A 25,384-nucleotide genomic window follows, 5' to 3' on the forward strand; every position below is an offset into this window, starting at 1 on the left:
GGCTTGAAACGCAGTGGAAACGCCAGTATGACGAGGATCGTTTTCATTTTAAAACATAAACTCACCAGTGTAAATGTAGCCTTACATCAAAGGGGGCTGGGACTCATTCGCACTACAGCCTCACGTGTGCGCCACATCTCTGAGTGTAACCGGTGTAAACTAGTAGGTGTGTTCGACTTGACGCGGACTGACTGTGCAGACCGATCGGTGTATTACAGTACCACAAGAGCTAAAGAGAGCAGACTGCTCCGTGCGCTTTCGAATCGCTCTCGCGGATGTCAAACACTGATCGATCTGCGCCGCACCTCTTCTAGTCGAACACACCGGCTAGTGCTGCAGGCTTATTGGCTCACTGACGCTGATGAGATTAACCCCTTAGGTATCGAAATTTGGTACCGAACGACGAGACGTTTTTCGATACTCGATGGTATCGAGGCATTTCGGTCGGTGCCTAAAAAGTATCGAACTCGATAACCAGCATTAGTTAAACGTTTCACATTACGACCACAGGAACTGTGTGCATGACAGAGGCTGGATCCACCGCATGATTTTGTGGGCAGATGTGAGATACAGGCCGCGTTTATGATGCGTCAATAGTAACTGCTTTATGATTCTCTGCTGACAAAGAACAGGGGAAAACCTAGTGATACTTTAATGAAGCACTTCGAACAACACCGTTTGAGTGGTAATATGGCATTGTTTGTACACAATCCTCATGCAGTTTTACTTGTTCAGATTGTTTTGAACTGTAAATAATTATTACAGTTGTCAGTATAAAGTCTCATCAATCTTTGAATTATTTTTTTTATTTGAAGCAGTTTTTCAAATATTTAATTTCAAATTATTTGAGGTTTCAAAGTATCTTATTTTCTTTTCAAATTTTGTAGAATTTGTTTTTAACGGGTTTAGAATTATACAATTTTGTATTTAAAGACAATGTTTTTTTTTAACTGTTACTTTCCCCATGTTTTAGTTGTGGTTCTGCTTACACTAAGTTATAAGTTTAGCAGTATAAATAGTTATGTTTATCTCTGTAACAATCACCTTTAGAAAACCAATCTGTGAGTAGTTGATGATCCTACGTCATTAGGTGTTTTTGATAAAGTGCACCGCAAGTAAACTGGTTTCAGTTTCAGTAATCTGTAGAGTTAATCAGAATGAAAGCAGTTCTCATGCCATTGACAGTTTTAGCCTCAAATGTAAACACTAATGATTGAGAAGTGGATAAACCAGTTAACTAGATCAGACGGAAGGTCCCTGCATAGTTTTTCTGAACAGTAGTGGCTGGAGTTCAGCTCTTTGTGACTCTTAGATTTTATTAAAATCACTATTTGGCTTCTTCGTTCTTATCGAAATATCTTTTCGTGTATGCCATCTGTCTTATCAATGCAAAATAGATCTGTGGAGCTTGTTGTCATGGAGGTCAGAGCGACTATTCCTGCAGACTGCTGTGAAAACACGGACAAACTGAACCCGTAATGGGCGCATGCCAAGCCAACCATTCAAAACAACAGCAGTGTGTATGCTGTAGCATTAAAAGTGGCTTCCTTGTGCAGCACTTGTGTAAATACATCCAGTGGAGGCGGTGCACCAATTCATCATTCTCTCTGGCCGACAGTTCAAAAACTCAGAAAAGGGGTGGAAGGGAGGGTTCCTTTTTACTCGAAAATTCACATTTTGTTGGCCCCAAACAGAACCATGGCCTAAGAATTACATGATTAGAGTTTTCACACAGATTGTTTGACTTGTTTTGTGTTCGCTATCCACGTATCATCTTTAACGGCAAAGTAAAGGTTTGATTATCGATCTAAAATGCCATACAAACCTTTCTACTGGCTCCGGGACATATATTCAGTATAGCAGTATAGAAATCATCTCTGAACGGTGTGGCTGTTGTTAATGTTAAATGAAGTCTGTAGGGGAAATGCAACAAAACTCTAGTTTTCTACCAATCTCAAAACATTAGAATGAATGGTAACACTTTATTTTAGGGTCTCTTAACTAGTTGCTTATTAGCATGCATATTACTAGAATATTAGCCATTTATTAGTACTAATTAAGTGCATATTAATGCCTTATTCTACATGACCTTATTCTACATCCCTAATCCTATTGAATACCTAAACTTAACAACTACCTTACTAACTATTAATAAGCAGCAAATTAGGAATTTATTGAGGGAAAAGTCGTAGTTAATAGTGAATAAGTGTTCCCTAATTTGAAGTGTTACCGAATTAATACTTTCATTTAGCAAGGATGCAGTGACAGTAAAGATATTTATAATGTTACAAAAGATTTTTCTTTCAAATAAATGTTTTTTTTTCCTTTCAATTCTTCAAAGAATATTTTAAAAAAATCATCACAAAAATATTAAGCAGCACAACTGTTTTCAACATTGATAATAATAAGAAATATTTCTTGATCACCATATCATCATATTAGAATGATTTCTGAAGGATCATGTGACACTGAAGAGTGGAGTAATGATGCTGAAAATTCAGCTTTAACATCACTAGAATTACAATTTAAAATATAAAGAAATAGAAAACGGTTATTTTAAAATTTTAATAATATTTCACAATATTACTGTTTTTACTAGGGCTAGGTATCATTCAAAAAATTTCGATATCAATACCGATACGATACCTTGACTTCGATACTGGTTCCTTAACAATACTTTTTTTGATACCAATTTTATGAAATCCATTTTAACAAGATTACATGACCTAAAAAATTTTGGTTTTATTTTTTCAGATTGTTGACATTTTTACAGACTCAAAGACTGATATCCTGAGCCACTGCACAAAGGAACAAAATGTAACAATAAATCAGTGCTAAAATAAATAGTTTTAATAACGTTCAAATAGTTTTCAGTTTCCACATCTTTTTAGGCTTTACACTAGTGCATTTTCGTTTTAAAATGTATAGCTTAGACAGAATCATCATTTCTATTCATTTTCCACTGATAAGCATTAGCTGCTTCCAGCGCTGTCTGCCTGTGTTTTCTCTTCCGCGATCGCTGTTCTGACTCGCTGCTCATATGTCAATCATATTACACGTTCATAACCCACCCTGTCTCCTATGAAAAATGTCCATTACACCTCCGTGTTCAGTTCTGTACATAAGAAACCCAGGAAAACATTTCCACGGATAAAACATGAAACTAATAAACACACGATTACGACAGTATATGATTTGTATGTGATTTTCATGAGATTCTGCCTATTTTCATAACAATACGGGGTATTTACATTAGAAATTCTAAGCAGGCGTAGCGCTTAGCTTGATATAAAAGGCTACAAAAAAAACATATTTCAGCAACATTATATGGCCAAAACACACATTAGATCACAATCGGAAGTTATTACAAACACGCAATGGTGGTTTAAAGTGAGCTTTGAGTAAAAGCGTAGTATAAATCTTATAAATTGTCACTTTTGCATGATGCTACAGTGTGCATGAATGGTCATCCAACATGCGTTTTTGGTCGTGTAGTGTGGACGGTGATCTTTTCTGAAATGCAGTGGGAATGCCAGTATTGACAAGGATCAATACGTTTACACTAGTGCCTTTTCGTCTTAAAACTGTGTTTTTACTGTATTGTTAATCAATGTATTGGTGAGCATAAGAGACTTCTTTCAAAAGCATAAAAAATCTTACCAAGCCCAAACTTTTAAATGGTATGTCAAAAGTTGGTGTGTTTACTGGTTTGCAAGGTTTGATGGACAAAAAGCGCTTTCCACATATTTGCACTGATCTCATAAAATTAACTTTTATGCCTTAATGTGTCTGTATCCTTCTCTACAGGTGCACATTTCGATTTCCCAGTACGGTGATAAAGATTCAGTTTACGGCGCTGTACCACAAGGCGACACAGAAGAAGGAGGCTCCTGTGTCCCCTGTGAGACCCCTTTACCCACAAATCTCTCCGCTGAAAATCAGCATTCCTGAAAATGACTTCAGAACTATGATGAGTCCCCTGCCTTCACCGACAGGAACTATTAGGTATGACTTCGTCCGAATGACCACGCACAGAAAAATTGTTTCATTAGAGAACCAGTTCTTTTGCAGATCTTTTTGAAAGTAGATTTTGTTCTTGTATTGTTGCTGAAATGCAAACTGAAGTTTTTGGTATAGAAATTAAAACAAAAAAAAAAGCAAAACCTTGCAGCACAATGTTGTATTTGCTGTGCAAAACTGCAGTATTGAAAAGATTATCAATAATTAGACAACAAAACAATAGGTTTTGCATATTCCTATTATTATGTCTGTAGTGTAAGCTAAAATCAGGTTTGAATGCGTTTCTAAAGTGCATTACTGCATTAATGCTGAAGCATCAGAATTTGCATGCAAAAGATGATGCTTGATTTTGATGGTCGTTTGAAGCTGTCAGGCTTCATTGTAAATGTAGTCAGATGCAATAGTGGTGGGAAAAGCCTGCCCCTGGCGGCCTCTCTGCTCTTCTGCGCCACGTGTGACTCTCAAAGTGAGCATGCTGTGTGCACATACCGTATATGGCATGTGCTGAGCTTTGAGCGCTCTGATTGGTCGGTCGGAAAGTGTTGTGGTTTGGTGTTTTGAGCCACAGATAGTTTCCTTTTTCCGAGGCCTCCAAACACCCCCCTCATCCCACTCCTTGGACTGTTTATACACCCAACACAAACAGACACATGCTTTCTACCCTTCCTGATTCCTCTTCCCTTACTGGGGGGAATATTTCCTTCTATTCAGCTCTACAAGCGTTGGAACCAGTTATCGACGGCTGAGCTGCACTTTCTACTGTAATATTTTTCTCTTGTAGGATACTGTCTGTGTGGAGTGATAGATTAGGGACATTTCCCACATTGTCAGCCTGCTGCACAAACAGCAGATGTGCGTAAAGCTTTAAATTCCACACACATGGAGCTACTTGAACAACTGCCATGTACAGTACAACCAGCAATATCAGCCTTTCCTTTGCACATATTTGACCCCACTGTCTGTTTTCCTGACTTTTTGTAATGAATAGAATAGTATAATTTTGATAAGGTGATAACACTTTACAATGAAGTTAACATCAGTTATGCAGAAGTATCAAAAACTAACATTGAGCAACCTTTTTACAGCATTTATTAATCTACAATAATGTTATAAATATACTGCTGTTCTTTGTTAATTGATGTTTGTTGATGATAATACATTAAGTATTGTTAATTTATATTATACACTATCATCTAAAAGTTTGGTGTCTGTAGGATTAAAAAAAAAAAAAAGTTTTTAATGAAGTCTCTTATGCTCACCAAGACTGCATTAATTTGATAGAAAATAACAGTACAGACTGTTTAGTAACGGTACTTACTATTTAAAAGAACTGTATTTTTTAAAGGGGTCCTATTATGCTTTTTCAACTTTAGTTAGTCTGTAATGTTGCTGTTTGAGCATATAAAAATGTATTCCTGTGATGTCATTACTCCAGTCAGTCAGTGTCACATGATCCTTCAGATATCATTCTAATATGCTGATTTTAGGGATGCATGATATTGGATTTTTGCTGATAGCCGATATGCAGATTTGAACTGAGATGAACTCATTTTGGCCAATAGCTGATGCGGATACCGATAAATTCCCTTTTGTTTGGAAACAACACCAAGTCTCTCCTGTGCAGAGATTATAAACAAATTAATTTTAATTTTGGTTAGTTTTAACAAAAACTTGCTCGTTATAATTAAATAAACAACAATGAAGTTATTTTATACGACAGTACAATGTAAGCTTTGAAAATAACTATTAGTCAACTATAAATCAATCACTGCATTTTTTTTCCAGACAGATGCAGTGGTAACCTTAACATTTTATTTGAAGATTGAACATTTGTAGATGGTCTAAAGCAAAAGAGTTGTAAAAATTCTGAAAATCTTTTAGAGCTCTTTGTATTTAAGTTTTCATAATCCATTTCAAAATTTGTGTATTTTGCTTGCATTTTATAACAAGTAGGCCAACAGTGCCCCCTAAGTGAATAAAACGCCTTACTGGAGGGGCCTCGGACCTAGCTGCACGCGCTAGTGACTGCTGACTCTATCGCACAAAGGATGCATCATTCTGTACTTGCATTCTCAGATTAAATGTGGCGATCCAAAACAGTGAATCTAATCATCATTCAGGAAAAAGTTCACTTCAAGAATGACGTGTTCTTATCACAATCACACCCTGAGCACATGTGAATTATTCATCTGATCGGCAAGGCATATCGGCATCATTTTTCATGGGGCCGATGCCGATATTTATGTTTTAAGCCATTATCCGCCGCTTCCTATAACATTTCCGATAATATTGTGCATCCCTACCTGATTTGCTGCTCAAGAAACATTTTTTATCATTATCAGTGTTTTCAGGAATCTTTTATGAATAGAAAGTTCATAAGAACAGCATCTATTTTAAATATTTAAATATTTTGTTTAAAATACTTATATATCCTTACTGTAACTTCTGATTAATTGAATGCATCCTCGCTGGATAAAAGTATTGATTAAAAAAATCTTACCAACCTCAAACTTTTGAATGATAGTTTATACTATAGAAATTAACATTAATACATGTTGAAAAAATATTTGTCATTCATTCTTAGTTCATAATTACATAACATAGATAATGTCAAATATTTTAACCTTATTGTAAAGTGTTACCAATAAAACGAATTGAAACCCGAAAAGAATTTGGGGTGAATTATTTTTTTTTTTTATTCAGAAAAGATTTCTGTTTGTTAAATGGGTTAATGATCAGTTGGTTAAATAGTTGTCTTCTGTAAATCATTACTGCACATGGCCCTTTGGAATAACGTGGCTGTGCTTCACCAACCTTCACTGTTTATACTGCAGTATGTTTTGAACTTGAGCACTAAAAGTGGCAGCATGTTATTGCTTTTAATATAAATGCAATGCGTAATGCATATTTGTTGACCCAAAACAGGTTTCAATGAGTTCATCAAATCTAGTAAACTGGTCAGTTCTGAAAGGCTCTTGGACAGTAAATATAAATATAACCCAGAATGTGTGAAATATATCTTGACTTACAGTGAAAAAAAAAAATAATAATAATATAATATTTAATAAAATTCTTTGATTATTTTTGTATATTTTTGTTCACTTTTGTGCCATAAACAATGTTGTTACTGTGTTGTATCATCATTTGAAGCCTAATGTAAAATCTGGGTCCTTTGATTTGATTTTGATCCCATTGGGATCCTTTGGGATTGTTTCCATTTTATGATATAAACTCCAATAGAAATTCCTTTAGTTTTTTATTTGAACTAGGACGTACATTTTGCTTTTGAATCATTTTATTTATTTTTTTACATATAGTTGATACACATTTAGTATAGAAGTTTCTGTTTTAGTACAGAAGTTTCAGGCTGTATTTTTTGCTTGTCCTTAAGTTGTTTTTGTAATACGGTCCAGCTGTTGTGAAAATGCTGCCTCAGGACTGGACTTCAACCCAAAGCACCCCGCCCGCTGTGCCCTCATGCACACAATTGCCTTCCCCCGGCCGGCCGCTCAGAGAGGCCTGTTTGTCTCTGCCCTCACAACACAGCACGCATGGAGCCTGCAGCACAACAGCCTTATCTGAGCGCTCTGTTGTGCCCTGCTGTCAGAAACCCAGTGGTAAAAAATAACACAGCGAGTGAAGGAATGGTGGGGTGTGTCCGTGTTACGGGAGATTTACGGAACTGTTGACAATAAACGACAGCCTTAAAATAGCATGGCTCAGGATGTCTTTCTGTCACTATCAGTCTAAATAATAGAGTTATTATCGTTACATTTCGGAAAACCCTGCGGCTAATGGCTCAGTAATTATTTTGTTTGTTTATTTGAACAGTTGGGTTTATAAGGCACAGGGCCACCTACTGGCACATTGTTTTTTTTATGTCAGGTGCATAACAAGGGTTATAATATTGGTTATAATGTTGTGGGTTATTTTCAACGTGTGTGTAATCTGCTGTCAGTTACCAGAGGCAGTCAATTCAACATGTCCCTCAGTCTGTAAAAACAAACGGGAAACATGTTTATACTGACACAACAATACACTTAAAATCGGGGCTAGAAGGCAAGCAAGTCAGAGGGTTAAAAAGCAAAAACTTGAAGCTTGGATTTTTGCACAAAAAAGTTACTTATTCTGTAAAGTGTTGATTGGGACGGCTGTTCTAGATGGATGTGGTTGTTCTTGTTGTGTGGTACTATTTTATGCAAACAGTGCTTTATCTAGAGATTCACAGTAAACTGGGACCATTAAGTTTTTTCTGGTTGATATTGACTATTTATTGGTCGATATTGGATGTTTAGTTGTCTAAAAAAGGGCCAAGATTTGCAATATTGGCCACAACATGAAAATTAACTATTGGCTTAGTGAAAATAACCAGGTTTACTTTTTCTGCTGGTCGTGACATGTTTACATGAGTACTTTTTTTTTTTTTTTGGTTGTACACTATCATTCAAAAGTTTTGGTTTTTCTTTTGAAAGAAATTAATACCTTTATGTAGCAAGAATGCATTAAATTCATCAAAAGTGACGACATTTATAATGTTACAAAATATTTCTATTTCAAATGCTGGTCTTTGGAACTTTCTGTTCATCAAAGGATCCCGAAAAAAATGTGTCACTGTTTTCGCCAAAATAATTAAGCAGCACAATTGTAGTCCAATATTGATAACAATAAGAAATGTTTCTTGAACAGTACATCAGCATATTAGAATGATTTCTGAAGGATCATGTGACACTGAAGACTGGAGTAATGATGCTGAAAATTCAGCTTTGCCATTAAAGGAATAGATTACATCTTAAAATATATGAAAATATAAAAGTTATTTAAATTGCAATAATAGTACTGCTTTACAGGTTTTTTTAATCAATTAAATGCAGCCTTCGTGAGCACTAACGATTGCCTTTAAACCTTAACATTTAACTGGAATATAATAATAATCAGGCATATTCCTTAAATCTCTGATCTTCTTGGACTGTTATAAATGATGACCTTACACCTTTCTGCTCATCTTTTCTCCACCCAGCGTTCCCAATTCCTGCCCAGCGAGCCCTCGGGGTGCAGGTTCCTCGGGATACCGCTACGGGCACAACATCACCTCAGATCTCCAGCTGGCAGCAGAGTTCGCAGCCAAAGCTGTGTCAGAACAGCGCGCTGAAGCCACAGGAGGAGACAGTCCTAAGGTAAGAGCGTCCAGCATCCTAATGCATGTCAGTGACGATATCAGTGTGTTTGTTCCCAACATTGACTGTCCGCTATTCCTTCAGGATGAGTCCAAACCTCCATACTCGTACGCTCAGCTGATAGTCCAGGCCATCTCGTCTGCACCGGACAGACAGCTAACACTAAGTGGCATCTACGCTCACATCACCAAGCATTATCCCTACTACAGGACGGCCGACAAAGGCTGGCAGGTCAGTTTATTTGCGAAAATTGTTGTCTGTTGGTCTGTCATGTTTGTGTGCTAATTTGGTTCTCTATCTCATTTCGCTCCAGAACTCCATTAGACACAACCTGTCTCTGAACCGCTACTTTATTAAAGTGCCGCGCTCACAGGAAGAACCAGGCAAAGGTTCGTTCTGGCGTGTGGACCCCTCATCAGAGTCCAAGTTGGTGGAACAGGCCTTTAGAAAGCGCCGGCAGAGAGGAGTGTCCTGCTTCCGCACACCCTTCGGCCCGCTGTCCTCAAGGTGAGATGATTTAGACCCCCGCTTTTACTCTGCATGCCCCCACCGTCCCCTTAAAACACTCACACTGTCTGATGTAATAGAAGCCTGCTTAGCCTATTCTGTTTCCCTTTTTATTCCCCTTCTGTCTGTTTCTTCACTGGGCAGAACAAAGTAAGTCTGTCACCTCTTTGTATTTGATTCGTTTCATTTGTTCGTTAAGGAGTCATTTGGTAAAGCAGCATCAGTCACACACATCCTTGTGCTCTCTGCCTTTAACACTCTGTATAATCTTGCATTAAACTTGGGTCCAAAATTGATTGTACTGCATGATTTAAACTAGGGCTGGGCGATATGGGCAAAAAAATGATCACAATCAAAAAAATTCATATTAGTCGATATCGATAATTATCACGATACATTTCAGATCTTTATTTCTTTCAAGTTTAAATCAGATTTTTGCTTCTAAGTGAAAGTTGTAGAAAGCAGACCATTAATTGTAGTTTCAAACTACTCTTTATGGTCAGAACATGACAAACACTTTTTGTTACACTTTTCCAGTCATTTTTCCTTAATAAAATATCTTAATAGAACATTTATTTTCGTAGTTTCTGCATGTTCTAATGAAAATCATGAAAAAGGTTTGTTTTGTCTGACTTTGATGATGCATATCTTCAGCACAGTTAGCAGTGCAGCCTGCAATTACGGGATATTAATATTATTATATTAATAATATAAAATTGTCTCTTATGCACATTTGACAGTAGCTAGTTGTAGCTTGAGTAAGGATGCAGATGTAAATTTATGTTCATTATCAAAAACAGTAACATCTGTAAAAAAATATAACCTCGTTTTTATTCTGACTGTTTGAGTTTTATTCAAATTAACCATTGGTCTTCCATAGTAGCATACATTTAGATCATGATAACCACAGTTAAACCCACACATATAATACCATGGTAAAAATGTAACTATATGGTTTCTAGGTATTTGTATGAAAAACAGTAGTCTAAATACATTTAGTATAAATGCACAAATGCTATAGCTTAATCACAAAAAAATACTGTAATTATATTCCATTACTCCTTTAATATATTTAATGCATGTTTACATTAATAATATAATAAAATTCAGTATGAATATCCCACATTTCTGGCACAATACCATGGTGCGGTTAGTGTTACTACAGTAAATGTATGGTAACTGACGGCGATTTGTAGATTGAAAAGCCTTCTGACTGTATCGTAGTGCACAGTGTTTCTGCTGTTTGTCAGCGCTGTTTCATCTGGCTTTAAAGGTCCCCTGAAATGCTTAGAAACACGCAGCGTTACTCTGTGTTGACGTCATTTTATCTGAAACAGGAAGACAGTGTGGGACATATCAAGCAGCCCCGCCCCTTTTTAAAATAGCCAATAGCGTTTGTTTATATCACAGCTTGGGCCAGAGCCATTGAGCTCCGTAAAGCCGCATTTGACAGGGTATGCCAGCCACAATCTCATCCATATTGCTATAAAATATATATTTACACGGTTTGAATCGTTCCCTGTCCCCTATATAGTGCACTACGTGCCATTCACTGTACAGAAAATACTAATTCTGTGGACAAGTGACCGATTTCAGCCGCGGCTTCAGCATCTATATTATAGTGTAGGGGGCGGGCGCTTCGGATTCTAGAGAGCATTTGATTGGACAGAAAGTTCGATGAGAAGCTGAAGTACGATGTGACGTCAAAAAAATCGTTGAGCCGTTTTGGCGGAAGTGAAGAACTGCAAGCTTTGAATGCTTATATCTTCTAAATGCGAATTTTGTCACTGTTTTGGAGCACACTGCCTTATAGATAACCTTAAGACTAACATTGATACTAACACCCAAAAAACTTTAATTTTGATTTCATGGGGACTTTAAACTAGTTAAAATCACAGTCATTTGGGTTTGTCACTGAATTCAAGCGCTTCTCACTGGATCTCACAGCGCTGTTCAGTGTCATGTTACTGAGACTCATCAGCGAGTAAACGCATCTGCTCTAGTGAGCTCGCTTTGAGCCGAGCAGATAAATGCTCCGTGTTGAGCGATTCAAATGAGTCACACTGTTTCATTCTGCTTATAACACATAAACATTATATCGAACATTTATCCAACTCTTGTTATCATTTTATCGAGGAAATTTTAATTGCGATAATTATCGTTATCGTTTTATCCACTACACCTAATATAACATTGAAAATTGCAGTGTTTTAGTATTTTAGTAGGAGGTACCACTTCACTAGGAGACTGGCTGATGGGATCCTGCAAGACATTCACAGATTAATAATTCATTTATCTTAGGATCAATTAACTCTGTCAGTGTCAAGAAAACCATATCAGTGTCAATTTAAGTTTTAGTGTTACCATAGTAATGTAATGTCATGGCAGTTAATGTATGACACCCCCATCTAAAATTGAGTTGGCTAATGAGTTGGCACCTATTCAGAGGCAATACATTTTCGTAAAAGCAAAGTGTCCCATTTCTGCACCCCTGTTGGCACCAAACAGAATTGTGTCTATATGGATTGTTTCCAAACAGGATTCCCAAACCATTATTTGCTAGTGTCACCCCAAAACTCACACTGCTCAAACAAAAAGAGCAGTGTTTTGAAAGCTTCTCCCTCAAAAAAATTCACACTCATTTCTTAAAGTTGTTAAAAGTTTAACATTGGAAAATGTTTCCATTCAAATTGTACAACTTTAGGCAGGTGAGGCAAAAAGTTATTTTTGGACCCTGCTTGGCGAGTAACATCTGAACAAGTATGTGTAGCATTCACAGTGTGTGTGAGAGTTTCTGTGTGGCGTGTGACTGACAGATCATTGTTGGTTTCAGGAGTGCTCCAGCATCTCCCACCCACTCCAGCCTCTTCTCTCCACACTCGAGTGGCTTCCAGACCCCTGAGTGTCTGTCACGCGAAGGATCACCAATGTCTCATGAGCATGACTTTGGTTCTAAGCTTGCTTCTGTGCCCGAATACCGATACTCCCAGAGTGCACCAGGTGAGCGTGTTTACTTTCATAGCACAGCAGTACTGACTGACTGACTGCACAGCAGTGTGCGTGACTAGCAGTGTTTGGATGTAAAGTCTCCAAACAGAAACAATACTAACTTACCTACATTTTTTCAGTAGTATGTTTTTCAGTATAGTATAGTTTTTCAGCTGTTGTCTTTCAGTGTTTTTGTAGCTTGACTAAATGTCAAGTCAAATTTATTTGTATAGCACTTTTCACAATACAAATCGTTAAAGAGGCTTTACACAAAATCATGATGTTAATGTTTATAATATCTTAACAGCTTCATGCCTAGCCACATTTAGCAGGTTAGAACAATAATATAAAGTTCACATTTTGTGATGACATAAACAATCCAGTAGTTTTGATTTGCTGTATATTATATATTATATATCGCCCTACTAAGCTAACTTTATATTTTGTGATTGATATAAACAGTCACACAGCTGAGATTTGCTATACACTATATATTGCTTTACATGAGTATGCTGTATGTATGCAGGTAAAGTAGGATATACTATATATCCAATATTAATGTATCGCTGGGCATTCAAGCAGATGAGATTTGCTATATTATATACGGCTTAACGTGAGTGTACTGTTTGTATCCGGTTAAGAATGGAAATACTTATAGTAGATGTAAAATCTGTTATTAATGATTAATTTTTAATTATTTTGAGTTAATTAAAAATGTCACATTGTATTACACACAACCTTACAAGTTCTTTGAATCCTTCATTTGGTTAGTTTCAATAAACTGGTTGAAATTAGTTGAGTCATCACTTTTCCAGAAAGTTTTCCCAGAAGTTCCTTCTTTAAATAAATTTGATTTATTTAATATTTTATTTGTTTTAGTTGCATACGGGTGAAATGTTTGCCTGTTTTTTTTTTTGTTTTGGTTTGATTTGTTATGGTATGGTTTTGTATTTTGTTTTGTTTGGTTTTTCATTTGAGTTCATTTTGTTTTATTTGTTTGTTTTATTTAGTTTTTTGTGTTTTGTTATAACTTATGGTGTCGCTAACTACTTTTTATATCTATGCTATCTTAGCAAGCTACTAGTTCAAAGTCACTTCTCAAGCCCTAAATATATTTTTCTCAGACTCTCTATGATTCCTCTTGTCTCTCAGGCTCTCCAGTGAGCGCTCAGCCTGTAATCATGGCTGTACCACCTCAGTCCTCAGCCGTGTTACCCAAGCCTGTGGCTTACATGCCGGCCTCCATCATTAGCTCCTCCCAGGCCTCTGGTCAGGCCATCCATGTGGTGCAGCAGGCGCCAGCTGTCACCATGGTCCGTGTGTTGACCACCTCGACCAGCTCCCCCAATGGCTACATCCTGGCTAACACCACCTCATCAGGCTCTGGAGAGGGACCTGGAGATCAAAGAGGTACAACTTCCCATTTCTTCTTTTTGATTGCAGAGAAATTTTCGCAAAATCTACATGGATACCAAGTTTTTAAAATTGGCACTCTCTGTGAACAGGCCTTAACAGTCTGTCTATGGTCTGTTTAGGTGCAGTGGAGGAGATGCCTGTGGTTGGCAGTAGAGTGATTCAGGCTGTAGGGAGTCACATAAGCTCGGCCAATAGGGGGCAGCAGAGCTACACTGTTGTCCAGCAGAGCGCCATTCACCAGCTTCCTGTGCAGGCCATTGCTCAGAATGGCAAACATGCTCTTCCTGTCACCAGTGCTTACGGTATGTGTGCATTGTTCTGAAGTCTGTACATTTGAAATTTACAGTGCATGATTATTTTCTAACTTGCTTTAAATGTAAGGATCGTGACATACTTTTTTGTCCAGATCTATTAATTTACTGAAAAATACATAGAAATGCAATTTATGCATGCAATGATTTGATACAACCTTTCTATCATGAGTTTGATTCATTTTGTGAAATTTTTCACAAATTCTTTTTTTTTTTTTAAATGTTTTGAAATTCTTGAAAAAAAAGTTTTTATAATTTTCATTCAAATTAAATAAACATTAACTGAAATAAAATAAAAAACTTTAACTTATTTTATTCAGTTAGTTGCCAAGGCAGCATTTTTCATTTTCATTTAGGTTTAGTTAAAAACTAAATAAACTAAAGCTAAATAAATAAATTTAAAATGAAAATGGAAAATATAAAATCAGAATTTGAAAAAAATTATAACAGTTTATCAATGATACTAAAATAACACCAAATAAATCAAACTAAATAAAACACAAAATTAAATTACTGTCAATTTAAATAAACCTAAAATGAAAACAGAAAATATAAAAATCAAATCAAATTCAAAATATGAAATAACCTATAACAGTTATGATGCTATGATGTTAGTGATGCTAAAATAACACAGTCATGATGTAATCAACATGAAGGGGAAAAAAACTCAAACTTAATATTATAGGATTCCTGCAGACCCTCAAGACTGTGTGTCTGTGTCTGTAAGTCTTAAAATATCAGATAATTTGACCTTTTTATGACAAGGCAAGATTATTTCAGGTTGTAAAATGTCATGTGGTGCCACTTCCCCAAAACTTACTGATATTTATGAAACTCATCTGACTGTTAAACATATTCCTGTGGACTGTATGGTTTCTACTCAAGATGTTTAACTGATGTATTTAAAAAAGTATCACCTGAATGCATTGTATAATTTTAAATGTCTTGTATGTTTTTTTGTTAATAGCATGATTTTTGTTATATACTTTGTTCTGATTCTGACATGGCATTAAAAAATAATGAATAAATACTGATATTGATGAATGATTATTACTTTTAGCTTCTTAGTTATACATTTTATTTATTTATTGGAAATTATACAAAAGTGTTGAAAATCACGAATACAAAGCCAGCATGAAAACAAAGTGTACGTTTGTTTTAAACCAGACTACATTTTTCTATTACTTGTCATTGATCTGTAACCAATTTCTTTGTGTTGTCATCTCTTTGCCCTCAGCTCTTACCAATCCTCTTCAGATCTTGGCTGCGCAGGCTTCAACATCCCCACCTGTGCTGGTCAACAGGCCCTCCAGCATAGAACCCGACGAGCCCGAGCCCAAACGGCCCAAAATGGAGGAGGACAGTGTGGCTCCGGTCCCTCAGCCTGTAATTGTTGCAATGAACCAAGAGGCCAGCGAATGAGTGAGTGAGTGAGTGAGCCGTTGACCGATCTTTAAAGCACGTCTCGCAATGTCGTTAAACATGTTGAGGGAAACGTGTTTGGTTTTCTTTAAAACAAGAACTTCAAAGTTTTGTAAACGCCCGGCACGGGTAACTGATCGAATGTCTCTGTAAGAAGAGGGTGTTGTTTCATGGGGGTAAATTCATTGAGCTACATCTGGCAGCATTAAAATTCAGTGCTCACTCAGTTTTAATTTTGTAGGGGTTTTTAATCTTGTAAGAATGTTTGAAAGAAGTATGAAGAGAGGTGCATGTGCTTAAAGACACCAGCTAGGCATGTGCGCCCAGGTAGTTCCTCACAAGGTACAGCTGAGAGAGTTCTTCTTTTCGGGATGGGGTGGGACCAATACCTATGCAGCTATTACAGTCTGAGACCAAGAGTGTCTCTGAATGAAGCAGTATATAAAAAGGGTCACGGGAAGCTGTGCGTCCCTGCAGTTACCTGTGTGGCCTTTGTGAGGATTTATTTATCTCTCTGTTTAAAAGAAAAAAGGCTATCTTTAATGAAATAAGATTGTTACAACTCAAAGCAGAAATGAATAGATATAATAGAGGCCTTTTCTAGCTGGAGTTCTTTAACCTACATTATTATAGTGTACAATATATTTTTCTGTGGAGGATTCTTACCTTTCTTGCTTACTACAAAGAGAAATGTCTAGAAATATTCTAATTTCTTAATTGGTCTATGTTTAGCACAACAATTAAAAAGAACTCAATGAATGTAAGTACCATTTGTTTGTTTATTTGTTTTGACTCATGGCACCCACTTTTGACCTAAACAATATATTAAACCATTAGAATGTGTATGTAGACACAGTTGTGATGTTTTGTGTTAAAAAAGGAAAGTAGCTCAGTCATATCTGTCCATCCCGATTAGCACTTGGCCAAAATTCTGCTCCCTAAATATCTTAAGCATCATAATCCCGATTGCATCAATGGATGAATGCAAGCACGATACGTTTCTGATGTCAACCAAATGCTTTTCCAGACCTAGGAATGTAGCTGTTCATATTGATTGTTGCAGAGGCTGTTTCTTCACTGACGTTCTGTGATCACTTAATCACAGAAGCCACTAAATGAATGTTCAGTATTTTCAAGAAACTTATTTCTTAGTAATATACACAAAGTCAGCCTTTTAATGAGACTTTCTAGTTTTACTAAGAGAAGAGTAAATATATATTGTTAGAATTATTCAAATGTGTTTTCAAGACAATCACTAACAGGATTCAGTTCAGTAACCGCTTTGTATGTTGCAAATTATACACACCACAAATTGTGGAGTAAAGTGAGCTACCGATAGCTTCTTTGTATACTAGTGTAGTTGTACAGTGACAGCCGTACAGTGTTCCTTTTAAATCGAAATCTTAACAGACCAAATACATATCCTCATCATTAGTGCCTTGGTGCTCCACTTCTTTCAGGACTAAATAAAATAAAAATCATTGTGATGTACTACTTAAAGACAACAATATCAAACTTTCCTACTAAGAAGTTAATTTGCAGGTTTAAATGAACACATCTTGTATGAAAAAAATGAACAACAGCATCCTGCCTGTGTAACAATGTCTAGAACCTTAGAAGAAAAGGTGAGATGATGAATCATATTGTGACTGGAATTGACTGAGCAATAGGATAAAAGTACACAGGAAATGAAACTTTTCATCATTTGCAAGCTTTTATTGATGCAGAACTTCTTATAGCTCAGTAGACTAATGTATAAATCAAGAGGAATCTGTCAGTAAACAGAAAAGTCTTTTGGTGGATTTAAAGGAATAGTTCACCCAAAAAGGAAAGTTCGCTGCAAATTTACAGACTCTTAGGCCATCCAAGATGTAGATGAGTTTGTTTCTTCATCTGAACAGATTTGGAGAAATTTAGCACTGCATTACTTTCTCACCGATGGATCCTCTGCAGTGAATGGGTGCCGTCAGAATGAGAGTCCAAACAGCTGATTAAAGCATCACAATAATCCACGAGACTCCAGTCCATCAATTAATGTCTTGTGAAGTGAAAAGCTTTGTGTTTGTAAGAAATTCATCAAGACGTTTTTAACTTCAGACTGTTTCTTCTCTGGCTATCCATTATATAGTCCTCTATCGATTATATTGCTTTCTCCGGAGAAAGTCAGCAAGTGATATAATGCTAAATTCCTCCAAATCTGTTCCGATGAAGAAACAAACCAAGAAGAAGAAATCTTGGATGGGCTGGCTGAGGGTGAGTACATTTTCACCAAATTTTCCTTTTTGATTCAACTGTTCCTTTAAATGCTTTGAAAGAACATTTGGATTCAAACGATGCAGATATCAGTGCAAAACCATAAAGAATGTTTTTAATTAGTCTGATTGGATATGGCTCTTTTTTTCATGTATTCACATGGGCTTCACAATAAATGAGAGAACCACTATTCCATTTGAAGTACAATTTTATTTAAAAACCAAGAACAAAATTTTGATTTGCCTTAAAATGAAACCAATCCATATGTACATGTTTTTTTCCCCTCTCCTTTTAGATCATTATGGAATAACCAGTACATTGGTGAAACAAACATTGTCTGTCATTGTTAACACACTTATCGTACAGAATTAGCTGTCACTGCCTAAATGTTTTTTTCATAATTTTTTCACAATCTGTCACAGTGTCTGTACGCATATATAACCATGGAGTATTTTTATCACCAAGATTTTTTTATCATTTCTTTTTGTGCTTCTTGTGTTGTGCATATTAGCATATGCAAGTGTTTATACACTAAACATTTGATGTAGGTTTTTCTTTCTCTTTTGACTCAACTACAACTACACAAATTGTATGAGGACTTTTCTTCTGTCCATGCATTTTATGCAATGGTGTATCTGGAACAAATAAAAATACTTCACTGGCTAATCTTGAATCAGTGATAATGGCATTTTCTGTTTTGATTCCACATGGATGAAGATTTAAGCATTGCTTTGAATGTCTGCCCCTTCACCATGATTTTGTTTCTTTTATCATTCATGTAATTTATTTTCAAACGTTCAAATCTTACTTGTCTGTATTGTATGCAGGGTACCTAGCTTGATTCTGTTTCTCAATTTTTTCACAATTTGCTTCCAATTTGTATTATATTAACACTCTTTATAACCCTGTGCACCAAAACTGTGCAACTCTGTCCTGTCTTTGCCTGAGCAGAACTCTTGAATATGCTGGAATGTTAATAGCAAACTATTAAAAAGTTTGAACTACAAAGTTTCAACTGCAGCCTGCTTGCACATGTAATGAAGATCTCTGACTTTAAGAACAGTAGGTATGAATTTATAGCTTGCTATTGGCTAATTACAGCTTTGATTTTTACAGCATCAATGGAGTCTGTGTAAAAATAAATGGTAACACTTTACAATAAGGTTCCGTTAGTTAATGTATTAACTAACATGAATGAACCATGAACAGTATATTTATTACAGTATTTATTAATCTTTGTTAATGTTAGTTAATGAAAATACAGTCATTCATTGTTCATGTTAATTCACAGTACATTAAAGGCACAATATGTACGATTTTTTTATTAAAATATCCAAAACCCACTAGAACAATGTTATATATTTTGCTGTGTACTTACATTATCCCAAATGTTTCGAAGAATGTTTAAATCCAGAGAAATAAGCAATTTTAACTAGTGACACGGACCGTGTCCATAGTGTCATTGTGTCGCCTGCCAATGACGTCATAACCCCCACACTCAGTCACGGCGTCATGAAACTACGCCTTTGTCTATTTGTTTATTTTGAATACGCGCCCTCTAGCGGCGAAAATTACATATTGTGCCTTTAATGTTAGCAAGCACAACTTTTGATTTTAATAATGCATTAATGTTGAAATTAACATTAAGATTAATAAATGCTGTAGAAGTATTGTTCATTCTTAGTTCGTGTAAACTAAAGTAGTTAACTAATGAACCTTATTGTAAAGTGTTACCAAATAAATTGCCTCGTTGCTGGTGTAGGTATTATAAATCTTGTTAAAATATTTCAAATGAATGACAAGGATTTTACTGAGTGAATGAAAGATCTTGTAACTGATCACGAGACTGGCTTTATTAATTTAATCAGAACAGTGCCTTTTTTATTTTATTTCATTAGTTTGGCACAAAACTTTATTTCTTTACATTTAAATCTGATATATGTTTTACTATTAAGAAAGTACTGTGCATTAACACTGCAATGCTATAGGATTATGATGTTTTTATTGTAGTTAGTCCTTCATTAATTTAGTTGAATGTTTGTTATATGTTTAGTGTATTTCTATATTTTGTTGTAGAGAAGGTGGTAGGTAAATATAGAACTAGATTTTTTTTTCTTTTTTTTTTTAAACTGCTGTTAAAAAAACTTTCTTCATATTTTAGTGCACTGTATAATTATTGGGGAATTAGAGTATATTTATATTGACTATTAAAAACACTTTTTTGCTTTAAAGTTTACTTTAAAGTTTACTTTGTCATGTAATAAGTATGCAGATGTTATTTGGTATATAAGGTGAAATTGGATTTTACAAGCTAATGGCTTTTTCTTATGAACACTGATCTTTCTCGAGGGGACCAAACCCCCATTTTTAGTCTTATAGTTTAGCCATAGATGTAACCATAAATGAATGAATATTCAGACATCCCACCTCCGCCGTGTTGCCAGATCCTGGCGTTTTTGGACTTTTCTTTTCCACTTAATTTGACAGTTTAGAAAGTTAATAGAGTGGGAAGTTGCAATTTAGGGTCAGCGATATCCTTTTCTTATTTGCAAAATATTTGAAATAATTTCGGTTTATTTTTTATTTTTCGGTTTTTATTTGTTTTAATAGCAATATCTGGCAACACTGCGTCGCCGGCACTTAAACTGACAGTTATCAAAAGAGCCCATGGACATGTTATTGCTGACAGGATAGCACATTCGGTTAGGGAAAAGCAAAAAAAAAAAAAACATGATATTATCTATTAGAAACGTTATCAAAAACAGTAGCATTTACACTAGTGCACAGATCTGAAGAACAAGTAGGTTACAGAATGAAATGAAATACGCAAACACTAGCCATGAAGTAGTCTATACTATTTTATTCAGTAGTCGTTACATTTTCACAGTCATGCTAAAAACATCCATAAGAGCACTAGGCAAAGTTATCATAGAGCAATGATTATTAATGAAAACTATAACAGTAATATGGATTGTTGCATGAATAATAAACAACTGATAAAATGATCCACCTGTAATCTATAGTAAATATTAACAATGCAATAAATAGACTATGGTATAATTTTACAGTGTTCATCCTTTCAAAACAGAAAACATCTTTCACAAACATCATTTCTGTCTCACCTCACTAATTTTCAAACCCTGGCTACGGCCATGATAGTATTATGTATGATAGTATAAGTATGATAGTATAAGTTTTAAATTGCAACAGAATGAGCATCCTCTGATGATTGGTCTCATATGTACTAAGTAGACCAAACAGTTATCTCTTATTTCATGCAAAATAAAAAAATTAATTGACACAGACTGCTATGACTTTGAGCCATCCAGTAAAACGCTCAAATCTGCAAAGCAAGCCACATCACGTAAGAACAAGGAAAGTTTGTAAATGAACTGCATGCATAAGAGTTGCATTACCATTTATTTTAGCCATTTGAGACAGAAAACATAATACTAAAGTAATGAATGTATGTATGTGTGTGTGTACTGTAAATAATTATATAATAATAATTAGCGCTGTTGAGGGTGGTACACCTTCCTTAAATGAGTTTTTACAGGGTGGGATGTCTGTATTCTACCTATGGATGTGTAATTCTACTTATATTCTGTGGCTCAATTCGGAATAACTAGCATTCTACTCGAACCATTTTTACTATAAACAATTTTCATATGGCTGTTGCTTGAAGAGGTTCAACTTGTACATTGCAAGTTAAAAATTATCCCCTGGATCCCCTGAACCATATATAAATCACATATCTACCGAGAGATACGAATATTCTCAGCATATGATTTTGTACACACCGAATATTCTGATTATTAAATATGATATTCAACCACAGTATGAATACATGCAAATTCTACCCTCCTGTTTGTTACACTGTTTTGTGGCCGACTTACGCGGAAAAGCGGAACCAATTGTTGTCATGTGATTTGTTGTCAGGACATCATAGCTGACGGAGCAAATGTTTTGATTCTTGTTTTATGTTTTGACATGTTATTGCATTATTTTAAAAATGTATGCTGCCGCGACGGAGAGTTTAATAAAGCAGGCAAGGTAAAACTGTGTCTTTACGTAAAATGTTTAAAGCTGTATTCGTCACATGACTGGTCAGTTATAGCCTATGAATTAGACAAGTTCTTCTCAATGACAAATCTGTTAATTCGTTCAAATATGCCTTTCAGAGAAATCAAGGAGGAAGAGCTGCAGAGGTTTTGCGGGCGCATATTTAAGCTGCTCCACATTAAAGACATTAGTGGAGACACAGTGGACTCCCTCCAGAGACTCAATCTGATAGTTTCTGCCACTAAATATGCAAGAGAGTGAGTCATATTCATGTGAAATACATCTGAACAGCACATAGGCATGAAACCTTTTGTCTGACCCTTCAGAAGAGTTCAGAAAAGTATATTTAGGAGCATTTTAAGTGTATAATTAAACACTTCCATTACCATCAGGCTCCCATCAGATCTGGTGATGAAGCTGCAGACGGTTCTTCGTTCTTCATGTCCAGAGCAGCTTCAGGTTCTGTCCTCCTCCATCATACGGGAGAGCTTTCCTCCCAGCGTACACAGCCTCTGCTCTGATCTCAGTCACGACAGCAGGACCTTCAGCTATGTGGCCAGTGTTGTTCTCAGTCAGGTGAGTCACACGCTGTTCACGATCAGCTTGTGTTTTGTTCATGAACACTGAATTAATCGCCTAATTGTTCTCAGGCTGGAAATAAAGAAGATGTGATGCCCCTTTGCCACCATCTGCTGAAAAGTCTTGAGTCTCAGCTGTCTGATGGGCAGATATCCAGACATGCGCTTCCCATTCTCTCTAAAATGATTACTGTTTATCCAGAGATTCTCACAGATGGTAAAGTTGATCACATTTGTGAAACACAATATTATATTGGAAGTGTCTCTGGGAATTACAGTAGGGTCCAAATATCAGAAGTAATGAAAATCAGAATGAGAGTCCAAACAACTGATAAAAACATCACAGTAATACACAAGTTATTCACACGACCCCAGTCCATCAATTAACATCTTGTGAAGTGAAAAGCTGTGTGTTTGTAAGAAACAAATCCCTTATTAAGGTGTTTTAAATTTAAAGGGGTCATATGATGTGATCCTGGGAGAGTAACGTTAGACTACAATGCCGGCTGTTCTGACATACGTAAGTACGTTTTCATTTAAACGATTAGCCACTGATGATTCAAACGCGAGTTTTGGGCAGTAGAGTAGCACTTGTTTGTCATTTCTCCGACCACAAATGCAGACAGAGTTTTATGTTTACACGGCGCGATGCAATGCAACGTGTAAAAAGACAGTATAAGTCATTATAATCAGTAATTATGTTCCCACTGGATGCAAGAAATGCCTCGTTTGTAATGGGTTTTAATGTTGTCTCGTCGCTCCGGCCGGGACACGGCATCAACAGTATGTGAGGGGCGTAACATTTCCGTCTCACGCTTGAGGTATTCGGCCAATCACAACGCACTGGATAGCTGGCCAATCACAGCACACCTCGCTTTTTCAGACCGATGAGCTTTGTAAAAATCGACGTGTTTCAGAAAGGCGGGGCATAGAGGAGAAACAATAATGTACAGTATGTGGAAAATAATGTGTTTTTTTGAACTTTAAACCGCATAAACACATTTCATTACACCAAATACACAAAATAATGTTATTTTTAGCAGCATCATATGACCCCTTTAAATCATTGCTTCTGGCCAAAATACTGAGTACATAATCCATTATATTACTTCCTCCAGTGGAAAAAGTCCATCTGCTGTTGTCCTCTCACATCACAATCCACCAACATATTTGTTTAGAACTTTTTTGGACTGTTTTCACTTGTAAACTGTGCTTTATCTGTGCATATTTCTCTCCTGGTTCAGACGAGATGACTTTTTCACTGGAGAAAGTCATATTTTGGATAAAAGACTAGATGTCATGACACAAGATGCTAACTGATGGACTGGAGTCGTGTGGATTACTTGTTGATTATTGTGATGTTTTTATCAGCTGTTTGGCACGCATTCACTGTAGAGGAACCATTGGTGAGCAAGTGATTTAATGTGATGTAAATTTCTCAAAATCTGTTCCAATCTGTTTGTTCCAACAGACTCAGTGGCAATCTCATATTTCTATAGTTAGCTTCTTATACATTGATATAGGTGTAAGAATTACAGAACCTCAGACACTTTGATCTTCTGAAACAGACAATACACACACAGTGCATTAACATACAGACATCTGTTTCCACATCTCACTGAGAGAAAATGCGGGAAAACGTCTCTCATATATGCATCAGTTCCGAAACTCAAATACTTTGATCTCCTGAGAAACAGACAATACAAACTTGCACGGGCATCTTCAAGACACCCCACAGAGGGGTGGTGCAGGAAACGCCTCTCTCACATATGCATCAGTGCCTTTTCATCTCCTCCCTCCACTGGATTCCACCACTGGATACCTTCCTTGGGCCAAGTGTGTGGACCTTACATAGGCATGATTGAAATACTATAATCTGGAAAATGCAAAGACATTAACATGAATTATGTGCTCACTAAACCCAGATCAGGTGAATCTGGTCAGTCGTAAATTGGTGGATTGGTTGCGTTATGCCAGTATGCAGCAGGGAGCCTCAATGTCTTCTGGGGGATTTTTCAGTGGACCAAGAACACGTCAGGTGGGGCATGTTGCTTTTCTTCATTCATCAGTACCTTCACAATCAACCAATTAGCTCAAGCGCAAATTTATAATGACACTGTTGAGTGATCGTGAACTGATCATCACTTGTTAACATCTCTTCATCAGCCAGCTCCACTGACGGAGGTGGATGGGGTGGTAATGGGTAACTTCTTCACTGTGCTGTGTGTGGGTCAGAGCTACACTGAGGACCAGTGGATGAATATGTACACTTTCTCTATGATCAAGAGTTGGCTTCTCACTTATGACACAGACGGGACTACAAACACAGAATCAGGTAGTCCAAACAGACGTTGTGGCAGTTGGTTTGCTTTATGATCAGCGTTATTTTAGTATTACTTATATACTATTATATTATTTATTAATATTTTGGATTAGCTTTTATTTTTATATTATTAGTTTTTATTTAATGTTCTTTTGTCATTATTATATTTTTTAATATTTCCATTTTATTGTAATAATTTATATTTATTTCAGCTGTATTTCAATTGCCAGAAAATGAATGTAACAGTATCAATGCTGTTTTCAAGCTGTCCCATGTAAGATATACAGTGGGTACGGAAAGTATTCAGACCCCCTTAAATTTTTCACTCTT

The 25,384-nt window shown here is 36.2% G+C and overlaps 2 protein-coding genes across 3 annotated transcripts in view; both read left to right on the forward strand.

The window, feature by feature from the left end:
- Window positions 1-17,726, forward strand: part of LOC107674632 (forkhead box protein K1-like) — a 19,861-nt gene extending 2,135 nt beyond the window's left edge. Inside the window, exons 2-9 of one of the 2 annotated variants that reach the window (XM_016468659.1) lie at window positions 3,808-4,005; window positions 9,038-9,194; window positions 9,279-9,425; window positions 9,508-9,701; window positions 12,535-12,701; window positions 13,842-14,099; window positions 14,195-14,407; window positions 15,654-17,726. In XM_016468659.1, coding sequence (XP_016324145.1) covers window positions 3,808-4,005; window positions 9,038-9,194; window positions 9,279-9,425; window positions 9,508-9,701; window positions 12,535-12,701; window positions 13,842-14,099; window positions 14,195-14,407; window positions 15,654-15,838 — 1,519 coding nt within the window. In that variant the 3' untranslated portion in view covers window positions 15,839-17,726. The remainder of the gene's footprint in view (window positions 1-3,807; window positions 4,006-9,037; window positions 9,195-9,278; window positions 9,426-9,507; window positions 9,702-12,534; window positions 12,702-13,841; window positions 14,100-14,194; window positions 14,408-15,653) is intronic. The other variant, XM_016468660.1, reaches the window with a different exon arrangement.
- A 4,258-nt stretch (window positions 17,727-21,984) lies between these two features.
- Window positions 21,985-25,384, forward strand: part of LOC107674701 (AP-5 complex subunit zeta-1-like) — a 15,009-nt gene continuing 11,609 nt past the window's right edge. The window contains 6 exon segments of the mRNA XM_016468780.1: window positions 21,985-22,144; window positions 22,273-22,410; window positions 22,546-22,729; window positions 22,804-22,948; window positions 24,657-24,769; window positions 24,898-25,066. Coding sequence (XP_016324266.1) covers window positions 22,104-22,144; window positions 22,273-22,410; window positions 22,546-22,729; window positions 22,804-22,948; window positions 24,657-24,769; window positions 24,898-25,066 — 790 coding nt within the window. The 5' untranslated portion in view covers window positions 21,985-22,103.

The sequence above is a fragment of the Sinocyclocheilus anshuiensis genome, unplaced genomic scaffold, assembly GCF_001515605.1.
Source record: "Sinocyclocheilus anshuiensis isolate Anshui unplaced genomic scaffold, SAMN03320099.WGS_v1.1 scaffold152, whole genome shotgun sequence".
NCBI classification, from domain to species: Eukaryota; Metazoa; Chordata; class Actinopteri; order Cypriniformes; family Cyprinidae; genus Sinocyclocheilus; species Sinocyclocheilus anshuiensis.